The 14769-nt window shown below is 38.9% G+C and overlaps 1 protein-coding gene across 1 annotated transcript in view; it reads left to right on the top strand.

Moving 5' to 3' along the window:
* The window catches only part of TANC1 (tetratricopeptide repeat, ankyrin repeat and coiled-coil containing 1), a 182206-nt gene that overhangs the window by 15094 nt on the left and 152343 nt on the right, over positions 1–14769 (top strand). Inside the window, exon 2 of the mRNA XM_079709947.1 lies at positions 4453–4532. Within this exon, the coding sequence (XP_079566073.1) occupies positions 4472–4532 (61 nt within the window). The 5' untranslated portion in view covers positions 4453–4471. The remainder of the gene's footprint in view (positions 1–4452; positions 4533–14769) is intronic.

Genomic DNA, 14769 nt, shown 5'->3' on the forward strand with positions numbered 1-14769 from the left:
GGGATCTTCCCAGACCGGGGCACAAACCTGTGTCCCCTGCATCGACAGGCGGACTCTCAACCACTGCGCCACCAGGGAAGCCCCGGAAGAGGAAAGTTTTAAGGCTGGTGTTATTCTATGATTTCAGACAAGGTGGTCATGGTTATGATACTGTCATTGCGATTGCAAACTGAAATAGATTTTTTTCTTATTTTTAAACCATCTCACTGTTTAATCTAGGATAACTTTTGTTATATTTTATATACCCTTGTAATCACTGCAGAATGCTTATTTAACACATAACATGGAGACATTGTGCCTATTTCCAAAGAGTTTATGTGTTAAGGGAGAAATCTAAGAAGTAAAAGTAAGCTCAATAGTTGGTTTAACTTCTGTGGGTTTTGAAAAGAAGAATCTATGGCATCTATGGCATTTGGGAAACTTAGATGTTGAATGATAGTAGAAAAATAAGGAAATGAAAGTGACTTCAGATCACTGACCTAAAGGTCATGTCATGTACTCATATTTTACTTTCTTTGAAATGAACATTATAGGAAATTTTCTCCCATTAGATCATTGCAGTTGTTGTAATCTAGAGGCTGGTCTTTTCTCTCTTCCTCAAAAATATATAAAGAAATGAGAGCTGAAGTTCTCTACTTTTTCAAAGATTTATTTTTATTTATTTTTTATTTTTAAATAGGACTTATTCTTTTTTTTTAAAAAATTAATTAATTTAGTTTTGGCTCCATTGGGTCTTCCTTGCTGTGTGCGGTCTTTCTCTAGTAGCAGCGAGCAGGGGCTACTCTTCATTGCGGTGTGCGGGCTTCTCATTGCGGTGGCTTCTCTTATTGCAGAGCACAGGCTCTAGGTGTGGGCTTCAGTAGTTTCAGCATGCGGGCTCAGTAGTTGTGGCGCACGGGCTTAGTTGCTCCATGGCAAGTGGGATCTTCCTGGACCAGGGCTCAAACCCAGGTCCCCTGCATTGGCAGGCGGATTCCTAACCACTATGCCACCAGGGAAGTGCCATCAAAGATTTATTTTTAAATACTTAAATCCAGCCATATGTTTATACTACTTGTGTGATAGAGGCTAAAGTTTTATGGGGCAGAAATTGAGGGATTCTATTTGGGCAGTATTTATTTGAGTTACACCTGTGCCTTTTGATCTATAGTATTTAAAGTGAAAAGGGACAGCATTTCTTGTTTTATCCTATTATGCTTGTCCATAAGAACTTCCTTACATGTATGGTCCTCTAATAGGAACTTGATAGCTTCTGTCAGTTTCTTTTTTTGTGTCTGGAAGGCTGGTTTGCATCATTTCTTTGTGGTTCACTTCTGTAGCAGGGCAGTGTTCACCCTTTTTAGGGGAAAATTGTCAGTAGTTGAAGTTGCTACAGGAAGAGAAGTGATGCAGAAGGTGTCATTCAGGGAGAGCCCGCTGGCTGCCCTTATAAGACTGCTTCACGGTGACATTTGCATTCAAGCATTTACCACTGTCTTCCTTTTGGTACTCAAACTGGAATCAGAAACTTAATATTCTTTATGTCTTAAATAGATGATACTTGGCAAAGTGATTCCCTTAAACAAAGCTCATGAGAGCTCTTGTTTAAAGCCAGAACACTGGTTTGTTAATTAATTCCCAGAATCATGTCTCTCAACAAGCTAGACAATTGTGTTGGGTGGACTAGACCAGCATGCTCTCCCCCACTGTTGTTAGGTTAAAAAGCCAAATTAAGAGGCACTGCTCATTGAGAACAGGATTAGAAGAAGGGGAAGTAGTTATGATGCCAGTGTTTAATAGCACTGGGTCCGATAGCCTGATGGGTCTGTTTCCAGAACTGGATGTGGGAGTATGTATTTATAAGTTCACAGGTACTGTCAGGTGTGCAGATAATCTTCTCTGGACTATACTGCCAGTGTTGGCTCCTCCAGCCTATTACTATAGTTGCTTTTTCTGACCACCTCACTTCAGATGGGCATAGTCTTTAAAGGGTCTGTTGATGAATGTCACGTTCCAGTTACATCTTTCAGGCCATGACTGATTGGGACTTTGCGCAGCTCTACTCTGATCTGTATTAATTTCAGAATTTAACCCACGGGGAGCAGTCTTCTTTTTTTTCCTTTCCAGCTTGTGTGTGTATGGGGGTTCCTTAATTTTTGCACCCAGATATAATCCGTTAAAGTTTCTCCATGTGCAGTTTGAATATCTTTTAGAGTATGAATTTAAGCTCTTTCCCTTGAGTTACTATTTAGGGAGGAAAACAAGAACTGGGAGAATAACTTACAGTGAATATCTGATAGCCTCTTCACTTGAGACCACTGATGGGGAAGATTTCACTATCCTGAAAACAGCTGAGCTCCCAAAAATAGACATCTAAGTTGTCTGGGATGAGATGCCCAAGTCTGTGTCTGCCAGTCCTTGCCCTGTGGGCTGTGTATTCCAAGTGGCATTGTAGATCTGTTGTGGGTTGGTGGTGACAAGGGTGATTAATCAGGGGCAGCTTCACCGCTGTGGTGGGGCCTGAGCTGTTCAGTGATCCAGGGAAACACGGGGAAAAGTTCCCTAAGGACCTTGGCCAAGCTTTGCTGGCCTGGCTCCATTGATATTTTTCTCTTATTTCTTTAGTATGTAGTCTTTGCTAAATGACAAACCCTGAAGGGTTGGTTGGTTGATTTATTTATTTATTTTTAATTTGGGGAAGAAAATGTCTGTGCTTACCAGGCATCTATTTATTTTTTAACTTTTCCTACAATTTTTTATGCCACAACATTTTGCATTGTTTCCTTCAAGCATGGCTGTCAGGAGAAATTTGTGTTTCCACAGCTCCCCTATGGAAGCACACTGTGGCCCACTTCCAGATTCAGTGTTTGCCCTTAAGTGAAACCCAAGTCTTTTCACAGGGGTCCATTCAAGTAGCATTTTTAAAAAGAATTAGGCTCTAAGCCATGCTCCTTTTGTGTGTAAAGACTTGTTTGTAAGACGATTTAACCCTAATAAGCTTCACTATGGCTTTTTCCAAATTCTGCTTAAGCTATTTACTTCCTAGTATCTTTCAGGTTGGTTGGTTTGTTGTTAATTTTTTTGATTGTTTGATTGCTGTTTCCCAAAGCTTTCATTGCTCTAAGCAGAGAGGCCAGCACTGGGGAAGAAGGAGGACCCTTGCTGGGAGTCCTCAGATTTGGATTCTGGCCCTGCTGTTAATTAGCTGGGTGACCCTGGGGCAAGTCAGCCTCCCAGGGTCTCTGTTTCTTCATCAGGAAAACAAAGGGCTTGGAAAAATAAATACAGGCCTGAACCCAATGATAAGAAAGGTCACCTTGTGTGCTTATGTTGTGCATGGCAGCACTTCGGGACCCTTCCTCCCTCTCAGTGGGCTCCACAAAACCTTGGCTCAACTCTGGGGTCAAGCACTTGTGCGGGGCGTTATGCAGAGACCACTGGAAGCCTTGATGCTAACAAGGCAGGTTTTTTACAGAGGAGTCATCCCCTCTTTGTTTTCTTCAGCAGTAAGCTACTTGCTGCCGCCTTCTACCTGCTTCTACTTAGTGCCGTTAACAAGGGTGTGATGGTAACACAACCCACTCAGATTTGTTACTGTTTTGGCGTTGTCTAGCCATCTCATCTGAGTTAGTGGAGGGAAGAGAGAGCTGGAGGAGACTGACTAACTGATGAAATAATGGTCCTTTTGTCTGTCTCTTTGCTGGAGGGGTGGTTTTATGTTTCATCTTAGGCCTGGGCCATTGTGTTGTTTTTATGTGCTCAGTACAACCCTGCTTAAAAATACAGCTCATTATTTAAAGGATTCAGCCGCAGGCCTGTTCTTCTTACCTCCCCCAACCCCCGCCCAAAAGTCATAACAATATGTGGTAAAAACCATTGCAGTGTGTGCTGTTTGATCAGACACCCCGACATCAATGTTGAAATGTGTTCCCACTGTATTTATTTTGCAAATGTTTTTAAGGTATGTTTCATTCTGATTAACCTTCTAAAATGTTTTCCTTATGGTTATATAATCAGTAGCACCTGTAAAACATGCCTTTAACCATGTAGCTTTCCTTCTTAACCATTATCTTTTTGATTCTGTCTTAATGTTTTCTTTTGATGAATGGGGGTTGGGAGACCCACATTCCTGTGCCAGATATCTTACAGTAATGTGTCCAGATTTAGCCTCATAACCTTAATTAGATGTGGAATGCTGAGAATGCGCTGTTGTTGTGGGTTTTTTTAAACTTATAACAAGACGATGAACTTCTGATCACTTCATTAAACATTATAAAACACTCCTTGTGTCTTTTAGCATTTAGTTCCCCATGTTAGTTTATTCATAGAAAATTAATGTAAAACTCAAGGTACCTTTATATTATCCTACGTGATCTGTTTGTTTGAAGACAAGTTACCGTTTGTGTCAATATGCAAGTTATGTTCCAATTTATAATACTTAATTCCTCTTCTCTCTCCTCCTTTTCTCTTTAGAAGCGAAAGAGTGTTGAAAATGTTAAAGGCTGTGCTGAAGAAGAGCCGAGAGGGAGGAAAGGGAAGCAAGAAGGAAACAGGTATGTGTCCAGGATTGAGTTGAGCTGAGCAAGCATGGTGGGCAGGAGCCAGCAAGGCACCGCTTCATCCAGGCAGGGCAGATGTTACTGCCTTGGGAATGGGTCAGAGAAGTGATATGGGTTAGAAGAAACAGCAACCTGGAGACCATGAGAAACTTAATATATTTGTGAGCTTTCTCCTGGGAAGTGACTTTGAAGATTGAGTTTGGGTTCTGAACCAAATCCTTTCCCAGAAGACTTGTAAGGGTCATAATTTTAACAGGTCATTCAGATCCCAAGGCAGAGTTATAGACATTGAGGGAGAGCAGGTGTGTCCAGGAATTTGATTTCTAGAAAGCGCTTTCTCTTTTCCCACGCATGCTTGCATTTTATATGTTTGACCAACTGCTGGCTGACTGGTCCTCATCTTTTGAGTATCAAATTCTCCCCCTAACAGGTGTAGCCACACTCAATGCCAGGCTGCTAGTTTTCATTATGATGAGAGCTACTTCATTTGGCTTGGATTTCATTCCTGTTTGTGGAGTTCTGGTGCATATGTGGTCATTGTGACTCTACACTGCATTCCATGTGATAAGCTACTCTAAGGTTATTTTGGTGACCACTCACCAGAAAAACTACATGTTATCTATCTGTATGGCACAATAAAAATCTGTTAGTATGGATCGATTTCCCTGAAATGTGCCATTTCACTGAAACTCATGTTAATCCAGAGTCAGAGAATGGCTGGTTTCTGAGTTATTGTATATTGAATAACACTTCAGTTTTAATTTCTATTAAGGTATAAATAAGTAGGCTGAGTTATAGTTAACTCTTTAATTCAAAAGATCTTGTAATGCCTTGTGGTAATATTGTTATATATGTTGTTTCAGTAAAAGAATAAGTGGACTTGTAAACTTTTTGGTTATGTGGAACCTTGACAAATTTTCTATTACTAATTTCCCTTTAACCAAACCTGCAAAAGGCAAACTTAACCTTAAAGGTAGAGACTTTGTTGTAAAGTTGCTGATAAGATTCCATTAAAAGCCTCTCATTAATGCCTGGCTAAGCAGATGCAAAGAAAAGAAGAAACCAGTTTTTGATGATAGAAACAGGAGACCATAGTTAGCTCTTAACCTTAGAAAATCAACTCCTAGCTTTGAATAATTAATTAGAATTGTTACTACAGGGAATTTTCAGTTCACATAATTTCTATCCAGGGGACCCTTCACCCTCTGCTGGGTTAAGGCCAAAACATCCTTCTCTTTAGTTCTCGAAAAGCTGTCTTAAAAACAACAACAAAAAATTTTCCCCCAGTTTTGGCTCAACTGACACTCATCCTAGGAACTATGTTATTTGCTTCTTTACATGTCTTTGTAATTTCCAGGATAAAGTTAGATCCTAAAGCTGTCTGTTGGACTGGAGCTGCCAACCAGTGGGTTATTTTTCTCAGGGCCAGGGTCTCCAAGCCAAAACTCTCTGCTTAGTAATGGAGTCTTTCACAACAGGCTTACCATCCTCTTTGATCCGTGCCAGACTCATGTGAAATTACAGTATGTTAATGATTTTCGGCACCCTGCCTTTCAGATGGGCCAGACAGTGAACATTGTTTGCGTTTGAAACTTTTCCAGTTGTAGAGCATGTTATTTGGGGTTTATTTCCCCCTTTGGTCTTTAAGAGCAACTATTGTGTTTTCTGAATCATTTCTTCATAATAATTCCCACACTTTGGCTTTTCACTAACGCAAACCAACTTGAAAAAGCAATGGGAACACTTCTCATAAAACATCTGTATGGTGTATGCCTTTTTTCTCTTAACTAGAACCTGGTTGTATTCCACTGGGGAACAAAGCAGATGGAATTTTAAATCTTGACGAAGTTATGTCACAAGATGATTGGGGAAAATACTTGGAATTTGACCATTCATGTGTTGAGCTCTGTGCCAGCTCTCATTATATAAGTAAATCACAGCTAAGTTTCTCTGTAAATTAAAGCTGGCTAACCTACTGAGACCGCTGTGAAACTTGGGTAATAATATCTGCTACAATATGGAAAAATTTTGCTCTGCTGTTTCCAATTAAACCAATCTTTGTTGTAAAGACAAAGGAAAATTCATTTTTACGTACTTGAACTCACAGTCACAGAAATTTAGAAAATATTTGTCTAAAATTTTGAGTTCAGCTTTTCATATCCTTTGTAGATTGTTTTTACAAACAATCTTGAGCTACACTTTTATGTTGAACCTATTTTGAGAATTTGGAACATCACTGAGTTAAACTTAGTATTCTTCAAAAGAAAATAAATTTTTTCATAAGTATTAAAAAGTTTTTATACCCTCAGCTCCTGTCCCTAAAAGAAAATGTCACTTTATTGGTAAAATTTTAGCAGGTATTGAAATTTAAGTTTTATGTATATAAGGATATTTCAAGTATTATGTACAGTGAGATATCAAATTATTGAAAGTTACTGAAAGTCATTGAGTCAACTCTAAAAATAGCAAAATTACTTTTTTATGATTTTTTTTTATACCTAGGAAATGCTTATAGCTGAGCAAAAAGTATTTTCTGGAGGCTGTAGAATCACACTGGAGAATGCAATATTAAAAACTTTAAAATTTTTTGGGAAACTACATTTACCTTGTTTCCACTAGTCCATCAGTGCAAATGAGTTCTCTTCACCTTGAGTCAGGCCTAAGGGAGCAAAAATCAATATTAAACCATAATGTGGGGAAGGCCAGACGAGGGCATCTATTTTTTCTTTCCCTGCTGTTACGTTAGGACCTTGATCTAAAACAAGTGGATGGGGTGTTATCTTTATTTTGAAGCTCTCTAGAGAGGTCTACAACCTTCCACCATGTGTGTAAATGACCTTTACTATCAGCAAACTTTCCTGTCACTATCATTAAAGTTCCTTAATTTAAAAGTAATTACTGAACTCTTAAGATTTCAGAGTATTGATGTCAAACCTGGACCTAGTAAGAGTTTAGAGCAGCATAGGAAATTAATATCTTTTCTGTATAGCAGCACTGTTTAGAAAATGAAAAGGAAAAAAGTCCCATTTTATAATAGAGACAGAAACTTTAAATATCAACCTAAGAAGAAAGGTACAAGCCTTATATTGAAGAAAATAATAAAACTTTGTTGAGGGACTTAAGGGAAGACCTGAATAAATGGAAAGAAATACTGTATTCCTGAATGGGCAAATTTATTATTTTAAACTGACTAGCTCTTACAAAATTATCTATACATGCCATTTAATCTCTAATGAAATCCCAACTATTTTCTTTTTTTTTTTTTTTTGAAGATGTTGGGGGTAGGAGTTTATTAATTAATTAATTTTTGCTGTGTTGGGTCTTAGTTCCTGTGCGAGGGCTTTCTCTAGTTGTGGCAAGCGGGGGCCACTCTTCAGTCGCGGTGAGCAGGCCTCTCACTATCGCGGCCTCTCTTGTTGCGGAGCACAGGCTCCAGATGCACAGGCTCAGTAGTTGTGGCTCATGGGCCTAGTTGCTCCGCGGCATGTGGGATCCTCCCAGACCAGGGCTCGAACCCATGTCCCCTGCATTAGCAGGCAGATTCTCAACCAGTGCGCCACCAGGGAAGCCCCAACTATTTTCTTTTTAAAGATGTAATTTTTTTTAGAGCCAGTTTTAGGTTCACAGCAAAATTGAGAGGAAGGTGCAGAGATTTTCTGTATACCCCATGCCTCCACTCATTCCTAGCGTCCCCATTATCAATGTTCTCCCATCAAGGAGGTATATTTGTTACAACTGTTGAACCTACATTGACACATCATCACCCGCAGACCATAGTTTATATTAGGGGTCACTCTTGGTGTGGGACATCCTGTGGGTTTGCCCAAGTATATAATGACATGTATTCACCATCATAGTATCATACCGAGTACTTTCACTGCCCTAAAAATCCTGTTTTGTTTTGCTTTTGACATAGTTGGTTTTAAAATTCATCTGGAAGTGAAAATGCTTAAGAATAACCGAGGAGAAATTGAAAGTGTGGGGTAGGTACATCAAAAGGGCTGAGCCTGGTTCCCATTCCTGGGTTCTGGCTGTAGGGGAGGCTGAGCAAGTGTGTATTTGGACTGCTTAGCTTCTCCAGGGCAAGGTGGACTTCATCTCCCACCAAGATGTGCGTTAGGGAGGATTCTCAGTTGTAGACATTTGCAGGTCCTCTCCATTTCAAAAGCTAACCAACACAGATATCTAGTATAGCTCATTATAATAGTTACTGCTTCCACAGCAAGTACATGGCTTGGCTAGTTTTTTGGACTTTTTTTTCCTTCTGGTCTCCAAGAAACGAAACCTAATTTTATCTAACATCTACGATGTAATCAAATCTCACTGTTGATAGTGGTTTTTTTTTTTCCTTTTAACCCTGGAAATAGTGACACCAATCTGGAAGCATTAGATGGGCAAGGCCTCTTACCCTCCTAGAAAGGGCTAATCCCTCTCTCTCTCTCTGTGTCCCTTTTGCCTCTGCCAATCTTGAAGCCATAGTCTCTTGCCCTGTCCAACTCTCCTACTTGCCCTCTATTGGTGTGGAAGTATTGGGTTGGCCAAAAAGTACCTTTGGTTTTTAAGTAAAAATAAGACACATTTTTCATTTTCACTGAGAACTTTATTGAACAACGTATTCACCCTTTTGTTCCACTACCTTCTGCCATTTTCCAGGCAACTTCATAATTCCATCTTCCCCAAATTTTATCTTTTTGAGCAAAGAACTGTTCCAGGTGCCTTTAACAGTCTTCCAGGGAATTGAAATTTTTTCTATTAAGAGAATTTTGTAAAGACCTAAATAAATGGAAATCCGAAGGTGTAATGTTTGGTGAATACAGCGGGTGGATCAAAACTTCCCAGCCAAGCTGTAACGGTTTTGGCTGGTCATCAAAGAAACATGTGGTCTTGCAGTATCCTGATGGAAGATTATGATTTTTCTGTTCACTAATTCTGGACTCTTTTCGTCGAGTGCTGCTTCCAGTTGGTCTAACTGGGAACAATACTTGCTGGAATTAGTTGTTTGATTTTCTGGAAGGAGTTCATAATAGAGGACTCCCTTCCAATCCGACCATATACACATCACCTTCTTTAGCCTTTGGTGTGGTTGGTGGTGGTTTATTTCGCTTGCCCCAGTCCACCTTATTGTATAGTATCCACTTTTCATCGCCCTTCACAATTTGTTGTAAAAACGGAATGTTTTCATTATGTTTAAGTAGAGAATCCCATGTGGAAATATGGTCAAGAAGGTTTTTTTCACTTAACTTATGTGGAACCCAAACATCAAAGCGATGAACATAACCAAGCTGGTGCAAATGATTTTCAGTGCTTGATTTGGATATTTTGAGTATGTCGGCTGTCTCCTGCGTGGTATATAACATTGATTGTTCTCAGTGTCTCGATTTGATCAACTCGTCCACCTCACCGTGGAGCATCGTCCAGCGAGAAATCTCCAGCACGAAACTTCTCAAACCACTTCTGACATGTTCGATCAGTCACAGCATCTTCTCCATACACTGCACAAATCTTTTTTTGCGTTTCAGTTGTTTTTACCTTTCTTGAAATAGTAAAGCATAATATGCCGAAAATGTTGCTTTTTTCTTCCATCTTCAATATTAAAATGGCTAAACAAAAATTCACCAATTATGATGTCTTTTTGTTTTAAATGCGTGCTGATATGACAGCTGTCACATACAATCTAACAAAATTGTTTTGAATGAAGTTAAAGCCAACTAAGTGCTACTAGAGTCATCTTACAGAAAAAACAAACAAACCTTTTGGCCAACCCAGTAGCTCCAAGTTGAGGCAGAAGAGCAAAGTTTGGTGAACTCTTAATTGTGGTATTGTCTCAGTTAAAATATAGACTGATTAAGGTTGCTAAATATGCCAAAATAATTGTTTATTAGGCTTTTCCTTTCAGTTTAATTATTGGTGTTCTTTTTTCAGCAGGGGGGCATAGTTTGAAGCAATTTATTTAAAAATTTTGACCTTCACCGTTTCATCATTAAAACCCAGCTAGTTGGCTCAATACACTTGTAATTAATGGTGTTAATTAAGGCATTGGATAGTCCCTAAGCTTGACTGTGTCCTGAATCTGTTAGCTTTGCATCTAATCCTTCACTTTGAATTTGTAGTAAAAGGAAGCTGTTTGCCTCTAAAGTTTAAAAGCCATTGATGTGATTGTTAAATGTGGTATTTTAAGCCATTCCAGGCTGCAGTCTGGCTTTCAGTGGTACCTTCTAAAAATGCCTCAATACAAACGATGCTTTGTTTTACCCAGAAAATATGAAGCTGCTTTTGATTATTCTCTGCTGCATTGCCCATTTTTTGTGGTTGTGGACTATTATTTAGGAATTTAGTGCAGTGACTGTCTTGCTGAGCTATGGATATTTGGTATCTTGTTGTTAACTGACTCAAAAAATGTTTCCCAAGCAACAAAATAAGCAGAAATAGTTCAGTCTAAAGGTATTGTATTTCTATTTACCAGAGCATTTAAATAAATTCTGCAAAATCCTGTAGGACAGGATTTGAACATAGAAAGGAACAGGTTGGTTATTAGTAGGAGTGGGAATGCTGTTGCCTCTGGTTCAATTGGTCCCTTCATCAGTTTTTCTCTGTCACCCCTCACACGTCAGAGTCTCGAAAAAGCACAGACTTTGGAATCTGAAGATGCAAATTCAAATCGTCGCTTGTTCACTTCTCTGTGTACTTGGACAAATTTCTTAACCTAGTTAAGCTACCTTACAGGGATGTTGTCAGGGTTAAATAAGATAACCTGTCTACAGAAGTGCCTTGCTTGACATATGGCTTCTGCTAGATGTTCAGTACATCTTTTCTTCCTCAAGAAAACTGGTACTTTAAAGACAAACAAAACCCTTCTGAAACATCTTGTTCCCTCTCTGTTGATCTCAGGCAAGAGAATGATGTTCTAGAAGCTTCTATCCATGATGTCCTCTCTCCAAATACCGATTCTGCTATTGACTTTGGATACTAAAGGCTCTTCTGCCATCTTTAGCCTTTCCCTCATGATAAAACCGAAGTAGCTCTGAGTCATTTGTCTGTTGTATGGTGATTCATACTTTGATTTATAACTTGTTTTACCTTTTAACCTATATCATGTCACTTGCATTTTATCCTTTTTTCTTTGTGAAGTTAAACTGAGAGGCTTTTCCCCTTACTAAAGAAATTTTGGGAGTTAGCAAGCAGCTTTAAGAATAGATTTCTAAGTACAGTTTATAAAGTTGCTGAGATGTTTCATTTCAACATATCCTTATTAGTAAAGGTCTTTATATGTGGAAGGCTCCATTGCCCATCCTCTTTATAGCTTCCCCATACATTTTAGGGATATATAAAGGATGAAAGAGAAGGATGGGCACAAATACTGAGCATTTATCATGTGTGTCAGACGCTATACATGATGGACCACGGCTGGTCCATCTGAGCTGTTAACTGTGAGAGGTGTAATTAGAGAAAAGTCTGGACTGAGTAGGTGAAATCAAGACTTATCCTGGATCTTCCAATTTTTATGGCCAGTACAACATCTAGCAAGTCACAGCCTATCTGAATCATCATAAAGGCTGTAGCAAAATTCTCAGACGACAACATTTATTTACTTGGGTCCCTTTTTGTACGTATATTTGTAAATGCAACAGGAAAGCTAATACAGAAATATAATAATTCAGAGTCCATTTTTATGTCAAACCTAATTTCATTTCACAGATATTTGTTCATGCAAGCTGCTTTACTGTTAAAAAACAAAAAACAACCAATGGTCTTAGTTTCTATAGACCAAGTCTTCAGAGAGTTTTGTCATGTATAGCTTCTTAATTCTCATAAAAAGCTCCATATTTGAATTTTCATGTGACCTATTTGCATAAGTTTTATACGTATTCTACAGAAGTGTAGAAAACTGGATTTGATGTAATCTATTGGCAAACATAGTTCCTGAGAGGGGAGATAGGCTACCAAAAATTTTGATCTAGGTTGACTTCTTTTTTCCATGCAGGATGATCTAAACTAAATGATTCTTCTTTTAGGGATTGAGGGCTTTGACCTTACACTTGTCCTGCAGTTGACAAATGGCCATCAGGGGTAACCCGTTGGGTAGCCCTAGCCTTGGTATACAGCATCAAATTGAGAAACCCTTATTCATATTGGAAATCATGGAGTTGGAATGTAGGATCTGTGTCTGTCTCTCACCACCCCCCTCCCTTTGGTGGCAGGCTGGTTATAACATCAGCCATCAGTGGTGCCAATATAGAATCAGATTCTTGTCCTGTGTTCTGGTGACCACAGCACTGTCATGGGGATCAGGATGAAATAAGACTTTAGAGCTGATTTTTAATTCTTCATTCTCAAAAGTTTGTGTGAGAGTTGTTCATTTTTAAGGGACTTCGGGAGCATCATACTGCTACATTGGGTACAAGATGACATTCTTTGTGCCCTGAGACTGTCCCAGAGCCCAGAGTACTCAGTAATGATGATGTCTCTGATATAAGACATACACATAGGGGCCTATAATGGTTTGGGCACTTGTCTGGAGTTTATATAGAGCATGGAAGTGGCTGGTAGCAGAGGTGAAGAGGATGCAAACTCTGGGTTGAGGATGGAAGGGAGCCACCTGTGCACTGCTGCCTTCCTGATGATCTTACATTTGGTTCTCAAACAATGTATATGTTAATGCCTCGTATCTTTGTGAGGGCTTGTTTGCCCCCCACCTCACCAACCCACCCCAAGAAAGTTTTCTACATAACTTTAGAGTTATGTAGAAAACTTCCTTCCACGTACCAGATGTTAAAAATATTTTGACTTCTGATGGCACATTTTCTTGTAGTCTTAGTCTGGGCAGCCATAACACAATGCCATAGATTGAGTGGCTTAAACAACAGAAGTTTATTTTCTCACAGTTCTGGAGGCTAGAGTTCTGAGCTCAAGGCACCAGCATGATCAGGTTCTGGTTGAAGATTCTCTTTCTGGCTTGCAGATGGCTGCCTTATACTTGAATCCTCACATGGCAAGAGAGACAGCAAGCATTCCTGTACCCCTTGTTATAAGGATGCGAATCCCATCATGAAGGCCCCATCCTCATGCCCTCATTTAAACCTAAGTATCTCTAAAAGGCCTCTTCTCCAAATACCATCATGTTGGGGGTTAGGGCTTCAACATATGAATTTGAGGGAACACAGTTCAGCCCACAGCACTTGTCTTTATTGTTCTGATTATAAATGTTACACAGTACTTCATTGGTTATAAAACACACCATTATTTTGGGTACTGCTAAGGAAGAAAGAACTGCTGTCAGTTAAATTGACATACTTTATTAAAATGTTATACTTTACTGAAGATTTCCTTTCTTTAGAAAGTTATTTTTACATATCTCAATCCTTTTCATAAAATGGTAGGAAAATGAAATAAGTAGGTTAAGGTATTTCAAATTTATGTTCAGAACCTGATTCTTCTAAATAATTTTTTTCACCTAGTTGTCAATACTCATTTTTCTTCATATGACATCATCTTCTCTACCATTAAAAGCATTGATGTTTCAGCATTTTTTTGAGCCCTTCACTGTTTTCTCCAGGACTTTTCTTCCAAGCTGCAGACATGCATTCTGCAAGTTTGATGCCATTCTTTCATGATCTCAGAAGGAGGTTTTAATGGAAGGCTTTCAGATGAAATTCAGGGCTCTTATTCCTTCCTCAGTGGACTTTAAGTGATCTGTTGACTGAAACCTGGAGGAGGTTATAATTGTCTAGTCACTCTACCAGATGTAATAACATAGGTTTGCGTGGTTAGTGCTTGCCACGTTATAACCATTCCCTGGCTGGTAGCAATTTTAAGGTGCCATCAACTGTTATATCCATTTTGGCTTTGGAAAAGTTAAAGTCAGAATAAATATGGGCCTTTGATCAATGCCCAGTATAATATGTGCTCATTGTAGAAAATTTGTAAAATACTGATAAAAAATATCTTGGGTTTTTTTAAAATTCTTATCTTTTGCTTTATCCTTTCTAATGTCATTACTCTTTGAAAAATGCCTCAGAGTCTGTTGTACCAATATACCATGATTTTGTTTGGGTGAATTTTGTTTACATATTTTTCTCATTCATTAAAGAAAAAACCCTCTGGAAGATATGTATCTTTGTATAAATCTCTGATTATTTTAGTGGAATGTTTCTAGGTAAGGAATTAATAGTGAAAGGAGAGGAACTTTTCAGAAGCTCATGGTACTTCTTGACAAATTGTTTTCCAGAAGGAT

Source organism: Hyperoodon ampullatus (genome assembly GCF_949752795.1).
Source record: "Hyperoodon ampullatus genome assembly, chromosome: 8".
NCBI lineage: Eukaryota > Metazoa > Chordata > Mammalia > Artiodactyla > Ziphiidae > Hyperoodon > Hyperoodon ampullatus.